General features: G+C 42.3%; 1 protein-coding gene across 7 annotated transcripts in view; it reads left to right on the forward strand.

The window, feature by feature from the left end:
* UNC13A (unc-13 homolog A) overlaps positions 1-13299 on the forward strand; it is a 240517-nt gene that overhangs the window by 120479 nt on the left and 106739 nt on the right. For all 7 annotated transcript variants that reach the window (XM_069216645.1, XM_069216647.1, XM_069216648.1 and 4 more), the window contains one exon: positions 10841-10925. In XM_069216645.1, coding sequence (XP_069072746.1) covers positions 10841-10925 — 85 coding nt within the window. The remainder of the gene's footprint in view (positions 1-10840; positions 10926-13299) is intronic.

Below are 13299 nucleotides of genomic sequence, written 5' to 3' on the forward strand. Positions count from 1 at the left end.
AAACTGCCAGTAAACACATGCAAGAAGTAACAAAAGTGATATTTTGCGTGAAGTGAACGGGAAAAGGGTGGCCACACAAGGCTTTTAGGGCCATATGTACGAACACTTTTTCCCATAGACACATAATGGGTAAAAACCTTTGCTACATCTGGCCCTTAGTTCGAGCCTCATGCTGCTAGTGCTTAGTCATGTTATTATACAAGTAACTTACCTATTGTGGTTGAATATGGTCTGCGATATCCTCGAGCGAGTCCAAGAAGTCATTCCAGATTGCGTCATCGGTGTCTGTCTGAAGTCTCTTTCCTGTGTGAGCACAATTTACTTTTATGTGATGTTCACTACTGCAAGTGTGTAGTTTGTTCCGGTCAGTACAACCCAGTGCTAATCCCAGGGCAGTGCTTAATTTGAGCTAGTGGTTGCAGGTGGAGTGAAATATACAAAAAAGTGATGAATGGGATGCTTGCCTTAATCTCAGCCATTGGCAATTACTCGGGTCACACCCCAATATATTGCTATTTTGCACAACATGCCTCCTCCGTGTGGCCTCAGCCAAATCAATCTTGACCCTGCTACTCATGGGAACAGGCCAGCCTGAACTGGCTGACGAGGTCCTGCCAGAACCGGAACACACTATGTCAAGGACCAGTTTTGCCCTAGTTAGCGCTTATCAGCCAGATATAGCTTTGTTCCAATGACAAAGTAATCACAGGACTCACGTCTGGGCATACCTGTCTCACATAGGGTGACACGCTAAAGTATAACAAAAAGTGATGGATGGACTGTTTGAATTAATCTCAGCCACTGGTAAATACTCGGGGCCCAGTCCATTGTTATTTTGCTTACCATGCCCCGTCGGTTTGGACCCATTCATATGTAAAGCAGTCTTGACCCAGCTCCAATGGGAACAGTCCAGCCCGAACTGGCAGGTCAGATCCTCCCTGAACCGGAACACAATCTCCCCAGAATGAGTAATGTGCATAGGCACCTCCATTGTCATTATCTAAAGAGGGACATATCTGTCTAGCTCAGTTTCCCTCTTAGTGAGCTCACCCTATGTCTATCCTAGAGCTCTAAGGAGATACATAGATTAGACCTGCTTTCCAGCACACAGCAGTGTCCATCCATTATGGAGATCTCAGCAGGTAGGTTTGCTGCGAGTAAGATTTAAAGGGGCCACTGGGTGAGTGATGTCACACTAGGTCTCAGAACCCCAGCTGACCTCATCAAAGAAACAAACATTCTAGAATGTTGACCGGGGTGATTGCTGGAGATGCAGGACTGGGTGAAGAGCACTGTGTTTTTCCTCTACCCTGGATGGCACAGATAGCTTCTTGAGCTTGGAGCCGCATTTCAACACAGTCGACCAAGTGCTCCTTCACACATTTGTTCTAGAGTTTCAAGTAAGTAAATATCTGTCCAGCTTTTAGCTGCATTTCTGAATAATAGACAGCTTACGTGCGTACATCTGTTCTATACAGGTAATCCAGCACACATGGTTCTAACTCCATTTCAGCCCCAAGGACACGGCACATGCGTGTGCTACCCCATTCCATGTCCTTTTAGCAGCTCTTCACAGTGCCTAATTCGATCCTGTAATTGTAGGGGGGGGGGCACAGGCACTCATTGTTGGAGGCTAGCACTTATTTTCCCTCATCAGACTTTGACCTAGAACGAGATGGCGAGGAAAGCACAAAAGGGAGGAAAGAAGGAAGAAGAGAAATACAGAAAAAATTGACAAAGGGAGAAAGCGGCGGTGAGAAGGAATTTGCAAGTGTGAGATAAAGCAGCAGGGACCCTATCTAGTGGTGAAGTAAAGAGGCATGAATGAAACCTGGACTACACAGCCTCGGTATTCAGCACCCCGACCTTCGATAGCGCAGGCCTGGGCTTCTGAGCAAACACTCGGCCCTGGAACGTATTCTTTTACAAATTAAGCTCTGCCTGGGGGTATACATTTTAGAAGTCTATGTGCTCTTCTTCATGACCGGTATAGAAAAGAAATCCATGGATTAACAATCAAAATTTGAGTTCATTTGTGGTGACAACTGAATTAAATGAAAAGTGGTTTATGTGTTAATCTGCGAAATTCATATCCATTTGCAAATACTAGGCATGCTTTCCACTTTCAGGGTGACCTGGTGTAGAAGAAATCAAGAAGCCTGCTAAGTGTCGAATTGACCTCAATGCTAAGAGCTTCCCCGGCAGACTACCTGCCTCTCTTGCAGTTCCATAATTTTCTTTTTATTTAAAAAAATTTCTCCATTTGATTGGTTGTAATGTGAGCAGCTTAAACGTGTGACATCTAGTGCATTCTCCAACAAAACTGCAAATCAATACACTGAAGAGTAACACATTCGTCATCAAAACAATTTATATATAATATATACATTCATTTAACAAAACCAAAGGTTACAGGGACATTATAGTTAAAACCATAGAAATTCAGCAGTTAGTTATTTCAAGTAACTATAACTCACGCCCCCGCCATGCACAGTTTTTTCTTCAATAATTTGTCTTCTAATGTTTCATTGATCATTGTATTGACATTATAAAAGTTGTCATGAGTGCTGTAGTATCTGGGGTAATTAGCAGTGTAGGCTGCAAATTATACTTACTTGAAATAACTCTAACTATAACTGCTGAATTTCTATCGTTTTGTGCAAATTTCTCAATACCTACTGAATGGACTTACACCAAATAATAGAAAGTGTAATCTGCGTACCGAAAACTACCTTTCTTCTGAATTTAGTGTAATTCCGTCCAGCGGTTCGGGCTGTAGACATGTTCAAAACTCCTATGGGAACTAACATGGGAAACACATGTTTTTTGACCCCCCCCCCCCCCTTTTTTTCGACCTCCGCTTGACCGATCACCCTGAAACTTTCAGTGCGCAAGAAGAATCACTGGCACACTTTTTTTTTTTTTTTTTTAAAGAAAATGACAAGAAGATTCGTCAAACAACGCCAAAGATATAGGCAGGTCAAAAATTATTTTTCTATGGAAACATGGTCCTAACTATGACTACCAACAGGGGAGACTGCCTGTAGGAGATATATATATATATATGAAGCAATCAGCGCATCAAGTAGTGTAGGTCACACCACATATGGAATTGTCACTTAACCTCTAGTGGTAATTGACGTAAAACTGGTGGATTCTTATTTTATTCACCATGAAAGGGCCGAGTCCAGCAATAGGAATTCAGCCATTCAGGTCTGAAAGTTGCTCAAAGACCTCAACCGTCTCATGAATGGTTCAAGTTTTCTGTAGGTAACATCTACGCATTTGTTACTCAGAGTGCCAATGCAAAGTAGACCTGTGCAAGTGACCTCCAGTCTCCTTAGAACACCTTGATGTCCTATAAGGAAGTGGCATCACAAGGCTTTTACCACAGTCATAGGCTATTCTATGTTTTGTTAACAATCTTTGACAGTTCAAAACTGCAGAAAGTCAATAGACAGTGATTAGTTATAGCCGAAGCAACCAGCTACTGGCGTGGGAAAAGGCAGCCCTTGTTTGTCACTGTAGTTAGATAGGTTAAACTGCAGCTGTTGCAAAGCAATGTTTTTGGCTGGACAATAGCAACCAGGGGCAGCTCTTCCGCAGTGGCGGAGGGACGTTACGCCCCAGGATGAGCCAGCAGATGAAAAATAAAACGATAGCTTCCTGTCATTTTATTTTTCACTTTTCATCTGCTGGCTCAGCCAGCAGGTGCAGGGAGGAGTGGGGCTGGGCCACAGGGAGGTGGGAGATGGGAGAGTGTGCATGTGTGTTTGTCCGGTCGTTTCTGGTCAGCCAAACACACATGCGCACTTAGGTTTCTCCAACCTGGCTGTATACACAGCTGGGCTGGAGAAACAGCACGGACCCCATGCTTTTGTCTGAATGGCAGTCACTGCCGCTCAGACCAATCCTGACGCTGCTTACATGCTATGTAGCATGTAAACAGTGCCAGAATTGCTAGGGAGCCTGTGCTGGTGTCCCACAAGAGGAGTGAGACAGCAGGAGGAGGCGAGGGGAGACGGGTGGCTTAAGGTAAGTGGTTTCCTTTTTAAAAAAAAAAAAATCCCTTGTCATTTGTCGTCCCCCCGCAACCCCCTCCTTGACATGTGCGGCGGCCGCCACTGATAGCGACACAAATGTAGCCATTTCTAAAAGCAGTAATGCTTCTGAATTGCCCATCATAAAATTTAGCAATCTTGAGTGTTAATTATGTACAACGGAGGTCTGATTTGAGCTGCCCGGTAAAGTGCAGGAAGTGACTGTCAATTGATTGAATTTTGAAAAAAATAGCAATCTGTCGAACAGCTTCAAAGTAAATAATGATTACTTAAACGCCCCATTACAATTGTAAAAGACAAGTTGCATAAAAAGACACTTTTCACAGATTTAATTATAAATCCTGAGGATAATTAGGAACAGCGACCTTTCCAGACTATACCTGTTAAAACATGTGAAATCTCTTTACAACTAGGTTCACAATCACATTTTAGTCTAAAATGTGATGTAACAATACAAAATTATTAAGCAATAAAATAAATGCATCAAGGCCACTATGTACTAGAAGAACTAATAAACTCCCCAACTTGTGAACAATATTTCGAAAACACAATTACGTTTCGGCCACTGTGACGGTAAGTGTTGCAGGAAGTAAACTAGAGGAGGCACGTGTTTCGGCCACTGTGACGGTAAGTGTTGCAGGAAGTAAACTAGAGGAGGCACGTGTTTCGGCCACTGTGACGGTAAGTGTTGCAGGAAGTAAACCAGAGGAGGCACGTGGAAGGCTGGGAAGTATTTAGCCGTATGTAACCCACCTGTCTGTAAGCGATGGGATTGACTGCCACTGCATGGCTAACATTGGAATTTAGGCCATAACTACAAGTGGTCTTTTAAATTCCGCAATGGACAGCAGCTCCTGTAATTACAAGTTTTGAGGCAAATCCTGCCAGCTCGTAATTTTCCAAGGTAAATAGCAGCAAATCTAACCTGCCAAAAATAACCAGAGGAAAAGGCCTACTAAATACTAGGGCATGTGGGTTCTGGGGCAATAAGCATCAAAGTCTGCATATTATGGCCCAGTTTTTTGGATAGGTGATAATTACTACGCCCAATAAATTACAAACCCTTCGATTTCAGATTTTATCTTGTGTGATAATTATTGTATCCGATAAGTCCCACTTGTAATTAGGGCTAAAGTGTTACTGTTTAACTTCGTTTTCCGGTTCTCTGAAATCTTGTTGAAAAGAAAGTAAGTAGTCGGCGGTGGCTCCTCCTCTATGGCAGAGGAGCATCGCCCCCCCTCCCCTCCAGCAGCAGCCCCTGCAAACCTTTAACAAGGAAAGGATAATAAACTGTTTATTTCATGTTAAAGGGGCGGGGTCATGGGGGATGATGGGGACGAGGGGAGTGCACTGTGCTGCACGCACCTCCGTGCACATGTGTGTTTGGCTGGCCGTCTTGGGCCAGCTAAACACACGTGCGCACTGTGCACTCTCCAGCCTGGCACTGTGGAGAGAAAAGGCACAGGTTCTTAGTCTCTAGTCTGCTTGGAAGCACCCTAGCTGGGTGCTCCCAGCCAATCCTGATGCTGCTCTGAGCAGCGTCAGGATTGGCCGCTGGGCAGGCTGGGAACCTGTTCCTGCTAAGAGATCGGAGGAGTGGTGAGTTTTTTTTTTTGTTGTTTTATTTTTATTTTTATTAAATATAAGTTGTCAATGCACATAATACTAACCAGAGGACTTTAAGAGTCAAGAAGGCTATTGTGATTGGAAATATGACATACATAGATTTAAAAATGTAATTTTGTACACTTGCAGTAGCTATTTCCTATAAGATCAATAAGCTCTTTAGTGAAAGGGTACTTTTGTTGAAAAAGGTTGAACATGAAACAGCAAAATCCTTTAAAAACTATGGGCCTCATTAAGACTTCGGAGGACGGAAAAGCCCCTCTGACGGGGAGGTTGCCGCCAATGTGGCAGCCTCCCTGCCTGGCCCATCACTGACCGCTGGGTCAGTGGGCAAAAACTCAGTTTCTGCCCGCTGGCCCAGGGGGAAACGGCCAACAGCATTGTCTCTGGCTTGTAACCGAGTCAGGGGCAATGCTGTAGTGTGTAGGGTGCACCAGCACCCATCGCAATGTTCACTGTCTGCAGACAGCAAAGCAGACAGTAAACATTGCGATGGTGCTGGCCAGGCCATGTTGACTTTAAGTCCACAGAATCCCAGAGTAAAATAGTTTTTATCCAGGTAAATGCTAATATAATATAAATACCACTTAAAAAGATACAACATTGTAAAAAAATGCATAAGGAGAAAATGCTTCAAAATAGGCATGAATAGCCCATGAAAACCCCACATAGGTAATGTTTCCAGGGAAATATGACAGTCAAGCTATTTTGCATTCAACAATATCCCAGAGAAGATTAGCAAAGGTTAGTTTGAAAGTCACTGTAAATGAGATTTCCTTCACGAGGAAAAAGTAAGGAAACGGCTTAAGGTAATTAATGTATATAAGGCCCTGGAGCCAGATGGAAACTGTCCAAGAGTTCTTAAAGATATGAGTGCAGTTTTGGCCAAACTACTGTAATTCATTTTGAAAAATCTATTAAATCTGGTACATTTACTCGTGATTAATCTTAAGCGAGTACAGTGCCAATAAAGTGGAATGTTGCAATGTCATCAGTCCGCTGCAGCCGGACAGAATTTATTACAGATGTATGAACAATACTTGGGTTTGTTGTTAGGTGAAATTTGGGACATATGTGGATACATAAGGAGTAAGGGGTTAGATGGCCTCCACAACATGGTGTTGTATCTGAACTGAGGAATAGCTCCATCTCACTGAATTCTCAGTGCACTAAGGAAGTGTTTTGTCCATTGAATTCTGGAATGGATTGTTCCACCATTTGCAATCACTAATCTATGTCTTGGTTTGTTGGTTGAAAGACTTCATTGTTTCTGCCAATAAGAATCAATTGTTGAGAAAGTTCTGTTGCAGTAGGCAGGGGTTCTCAAACAGTACTTAAGAGTTAATGATTTAGGGGATAGGAAGTCTGGGGTTACAGATCGGTGGGATCAGTGATCCGGAGTTGTGTGATTGTGCTAATGTGAGAGTGGTTGGGGATGAGGGTAATGAGGGTAGTGGGATGGGCTAATTCATTAAGGGGTTAAGGGAATATTGAATCAGGCGTGAAGCATCAGGGTACGTGGCATGGAGTTGCGTGAGGGTGGAAGCAGGAGTAGAAATTGGGGATCCTGTGGCAAAGTTCAAGAAGTGTGTCAGGGTTTTGAGAGTGGGTAACAAGGATAAGAGGTAAGTTTAACAATAGCTCAGAGGGCTGACTTGGGATGGACAGATGTGCAGGGATTATGTCTGACATTACAGAAAATAGACACTCCCTGCTCTTTGAGCATTATAAAGATGAGTTTGAAGTACAAACAAATGAGCAGCAATCCAGGGGATGTTTTAATAAATCCAACAATGCATCCTCGAGTGACCTTTGGCACATCTTTGTGTATTCAAACATATATATGCAAAAGAAGAAGCAGAGAGCTCTTAGTACTTCCCAGGTTTAGGTGGGGCGCAGCTCCTTTATTGAGAACCCTGCAACACCGGCAACACTCTGAATCTGCTCACCTCAAACGCCTGTTTTTGTAGCAAAGTTTTTAAGCATAGGATTAGCACAGTGGCATCCACACCAGTCTAGACGGGACAAGGGGCCAGATGTGTGGAAAATCCGGTTTGCAATACCTATTTGAGAAGCTTTGTGATTCCAAAGTAGGAAATCGCAAACTGCGATATATACTACAGTCTGTTTTAATACTGCTTGGGATGCCCAAATGGGTCGCAAGGGATCTGTTTCATCAATATTCATGAGGCGGGTCGCCATTTGCAACCCATTGGGAATGGCCAGCACTCACTGGGATGGTGGCCTGCTGGGGTCAACAGGCCACCATGTCTGTGTCTGCTTTTTAAATAAAGCAGTTGTTTTTTGTAATGCAGCCTGTTTTCCTTAAAGGAAAACAGGATGTATTACAAAAAGAAAGCTAAAACTTTTTTACGAATAGGCAGTGGTCCGTGGGACCACTGCCTGCGCTTAAAAAATGTTTTCACTCACATTCACAAAGGGTCCCCTAGGCACGCCTTCCTGTTTGCGAATGAGCTACTGTATGCTCTACAGAGTTGGTAAAATATGAATGTTTTGCGACCGCATTCAAACGCAAAACTTTCAAACATGCCAGTGCTATGCGGTATTAGGAAGGGATGCGCTAAACATGCCCCTTTGTAATATTGAATCACAAAAGCAAAATGCAATTTCGTAACAAGTAACCGAGTTACATTGTGCCTTTTGTACATGGGTAAATGCATTTTAACAGTCGCAAACGTCCCAATGGGCCATTTGCAACTGGTAACATTTTTCATACATCTGGCCCAAGGTCTTTTGCCATTTCTACTGAAATCTCTTTAAGCATAGGATTAGCACAGTGCCATCTACGCTGAGCTGTAAAATGTCAAAAGCCATTTACCACTGCAGGCACAGTATTTTGGCTTTGGATTGTTAAAATACAAATCGAGGCCAACCTGGAATGAATAAAAGCAACTCCTGGCATGTGTTTTGCTATCATTATAGTTCTTCAGAGAGGTGTAGCTTTGTCTTACACAAGGGAACACACAGTATAAGTCAAACCAGTTCCCTTTCAGGCTTAGAGTGCCGCATAAATTATGCAAAAAAGAAGCAGAAAACTCTGGGTAGTTAATTTCCAAAATCCTCAACAAGGAAATGACCACACTCTTAACGCACATATTAATGAGATTTAATGAAACACACAATTACATTCTCCTTGGTCCCAATGTATTTCAACACTGTTGGTCATAACATATGAAGACAGAGGGAATTTTAACTGCATGTTTCATTAAATCTCATTTTATCCTCCTTACAAGTGCAGTCTCTTTCGTTTTTGAGAATTTTGGAACCAACTGTGATCTGAATGTGTGTTTTTAAATAAGTTTTCGGTTATTGAGTTCATTTATACAGCCCTTCTATACCACTTTTATCCAGATCGTGGGTCATGCCTTATGTTTACAGATATAAAATATATGACTACTAAAGAAGATACTCACAACCAGCTAGCAAAATTATATTTCTTACAAAGGAGTTTAACTATATTTTAAATGAGGATATCATCGGAGAAAGGCTGACAGAAGGCGAAATTGAACTCTGGATTTTCGAAACAAAGAGAATCCAGAGTTAGCAACTGACATGGATTCAAATGATTGTTCAGGCTGATGACTGATGTAGAATGTATGAAGAAAAGCAATAATTCAGACAAACTAGAATGAGATTTCACCATTGTTTCAGATCTGTCAACACTAAACATAAGCAAATGTATAGTGTATTAGCCACCATGAAAAGACTTGGAAATCTCATTATGCAGTCTTCCACATCCCTGCCCTCTCTCTGCATTTTAACGCAGTTAGTGCTACAGGAACAAGTCCTGTGCACCCTGAGTCTCCAGCGCTGGGAACCTTTAATAATTCACCAGCTCGAGCCTCTGAATTATTGACGAGTGCCACGCTTTACTCGCAGTGTTTCCCTTCCGGCGGCCTCGGACACAGGGAAGGTGGGAAGGAAAGCGGGCGGTGTCGCTGGGTGGGTTAATGCCCCGACAAGACTTCTAGAAGGTGGCTCCAATTAACTATGCATGACCGGAGTCTGTATAAACTCTCGAAACATGAGAATGTCCTCCTGACCACTGTCTCTAGAGATTGACAACAGAAGAGGTTTTGTTAACATGGTCCCAACAACTATGGTATTTTTCAGAGAGTGTATTGGCCACAAATCTGGGCTTCTTTCAGCCATGGGTATTGAAATATACATACTCTATCAGGGAAGCAAAATTTGTTTTAATTCCTAATAGGAAAAAAAACATGTCTCAGTCCAATAGACATGATACCAAAAGCTAGTACTGCAGACTCCCGTGGACCCCGAGCTCATTAGAAAAGGTTCTTGTTGAAAGTGCTCAATTTTGATGCGCCTATTTCCAAAGAGTTTTTGGTTCAAGCAGCCAATGGTTTCTCTCTCCAGTAGAAAACAGAGTAGCTGAAGATCACTCAGTCTACAGTAGAAATAGAAGGTAGTGTTTCTGCTGGATGGTACAGCTGATGAGTACCAGCTTACATGAGTAGTAGGATGACACCCTAGGATAAGCTCTGCTTGCCAAAATCTGTAGCCTAAAGAACATTTCAAATGCGGGCAGTGCATTAAAACCTAACATCTGTGCAATTGCCACCAATAGTTTGTCAATGATCATACCAACTGCTTTTGTCAGAAGATAACTTACATTATAGTGACACTTTGCAACTTATAGATATTGCAATTAAAAACAGTTTGAAACTGAGCCTGTGGCTGAGCACTAAGCATTTGTCCTAGTGTACAAATGGTGACAAACCTCAGGCGGGCAACATAAGAAACTGCATTTAGTTACTTGTGTTGAGCAGGATTGCCTAAGCATTGTAGAAATGATGTTGTACCTACCTATGTCCAAGGAGTAAACCCCACAATACTTTGTATTCCAGGTTAGAAGATGATGCCTGCGAATCTGTGCTGGGATCGCAGTGGGAAGTTCCATTAAGAGCGAAAAAGAATTGTATAGTAGCTCTTTAATCCTGCATGTGGTGCACCTCAGTTGATCTAACCAGTCACAATGATGGCATGTGCAAGTGTTCATAGGATGTCGATGTATCAAACTGTTCTGGTTGACTGTTGTCTACAACATGTATGCAGGTACATGTATTCTAGTTTTACTAAAGGTAGGCTAATTTACCTGTTTATGTGCTCAGCTACAGGGAGGAAGAAGATGGTATGTCGCGAGCTAAGGCCAACTGGCTGCGGGCGTTCAACAAGGTCCGAATGCAACTTCAAGAGGTAAGTGCTGCTCTGTGTATCCTCCTGGCCCAGGACAATTCAAGCACCTATAAGTCACTGAATGCAATGAGGTGCATCAGATGTCGGTGTATTGGGTAAACCAGTGTGTCGGGTCCAAACGTTGGATGAGCCAGTATCCCATTGGAACTCATCAGCTACAAACTACTTTGTGAATGCAGCAGCACAGTCAGTATGCACATCACGTTCTTTCCAAAACAAAGGATGATCTTTGTTAAAAAGAAGAATAGTTGGAAGGTATGATGCTCTCTTTTTCCATGAATCTAAGACTGAGAGCCACATTTAACCAGGCACCGGCTTCACAGCGCTGAAGGTGCCTATAGGAGTGATTAGTACTTCTCAATGGAGCAGGCATGCCATTAGCCCAGGGTACTCCACACTACGATTTTGGGTGGAGGTGGAGGCAAGTAAATACGTTGGTGGAGAATACATAATGTTTTGTTTTTTGGAGGTGTAGTGATGCAATGAAATGCAGACACACTGTTAAGTCTGTGGTGGTGATACTGTGTTTAAAGGGGTGCAAACTGTAAAATGTACTGCAAAGAATAAAGGGTTCAGAACTAGAAGAAGGTAATTATTGTGGTCCCCATGATAATTGGACAGATTGTTGTATTTTCCAGGCAGGAAACATCTGAGATACTACAGATAGAAGTGCCACCAGCTGTAACCTTTGCAGTAGTTGGTTCTGGTGCTGAAGGATCTTGAGTGGGCACCAGGTAGTATCAGCAATGAAGTCTTGCATATAATGCCTGATTTCCCTTCATATGATGCCTGATTTTCCCTTGCTTACCTGCTTAGCCCCCTCTTCATGCTTCCCAGGAAACCAGGATATGTTTGGACCTATGCACCACTGCCGAAAACAATAGAATCAGAGAATGGCATTTGCTCTCATCATTTCCTAAAAGTACTGTGCATTGTTAAAATATGGAATGCTTTTCATTCAGTGCATTCTACCAGTACTCTGCAGGTCCATATCTGCACAGAATCTACAAAAGTAGGTGCAAGGATGTGAAGAGCTCTCTTTAGCACTTAGCACAGGTCCCTGCTCGCAAAACACCATAATGTTTTTTTTATTATTTCATCCATTTTTTGCTTCCATCATTCATGCTGTTGAGTTTTATTTCCTCCTGCTTATCATTTGGCTGCATTATGGTTTGCTCCCATCGCTTTAATTTGTCACCCAATGGCTTTTCTTTTCAGTTGCTCACAGTTCTCGTTTTGCATTTCCGTGAACACCTTTTCCTGCCTGCGACGGGTGGCAACACTGTGGCCAGGTATGTGAGTGTGCAGAGAAACATTACCAGGGGGTGGGAGGAATAAGAGCGGATCAGCACTTAGGAGATGTAGGAATACAGATCAGACTGAGAGGCAGTCGTGCTCCCTCCAAGTAAAGAAAGTTTGCCAGATCCATTACATAACAAACGTAGATGTTGCAGCACAAATTCCAAACTCCATTTAAATGCATTTGGCAAGCTAATAATTTGAAAGTCAGGAGATTCTCTGCGTTTCATATTGACCACAGTTTGGGATTGTCCCTCAAAAAAGAATGCTGGAATTTGGCAACAAAAGCATCTCCTGGACTGAGATTATTTCAAACTCCTCATCAACCTTGCTGCCACCTTGGAATAGATTCTGTTTACATTTCTGTCATATAAGCTAAACCACAAATCAGTCATTTCACTGGAACAAAATTCAGGTAACATTCTATTTTACACGTCGATCAAAATTCAGGTCATCCAATTAAGATTACCATGCATGCAGATCATTAAATTGTAAAGTAGTTTCCTATCTGATTGGCAAAATCTGAGATCTCTATGAGCAGGAGATTTATGAAAAGCATCATGGAGAGATCCCTTTCTTTCCCACTGCTTGAATTGATAAATTATATTTTTATCAGGATAAAAAGTGTTAATGTTATAAACTCTGATTAAAATATGTCTGATAAACGTCCCCCCCAAAAAAGGATCACTACCAGATATCTGCCTGACATGCATATTGAGTTGTTAAACTAGTCTGAAGATGCATACATCTAAATTCAGCCATACATGGAGAGACTCACCTGCCTTGAAATCACCCTCTTGAAAAGCCAATTGATCCTCTTTGATTGCATTGATGTCACCAGCCCTGCAACCTTCCTCATTGCAAAGACTGTGTTCACTTCAATTTTCCTCAACAGGATCCCTTGCCACAAACAAAAGAATGAAACCTTACATGGAAACTCCATAGGTTGCTATTTAACGAAGATGCACAATCAACAATGTCTATCCAGGTGTAAAATAGACACGTGATAAAAGCTTAAAGATCTTTCTAACATACGAATATTCATATCAAACATTTTTTGTGTTAAATGTTAAGC

This window comes from Pleurodeles waltl, chromosome 12 (assembly GCF_031143425.1).
Source record: "Pleurodeles waltl isolate 20211129_DDA chromosome 12, aPleWal1.hap1.20221129, whole genome shotgun sequence".
Classification (NCBI taxonomy): Eukaryota; Metazoa; Chordata; class Amphibia; order Caudata; family Salamandridae; genus Pleurodeles; species Pleurodeles waltl.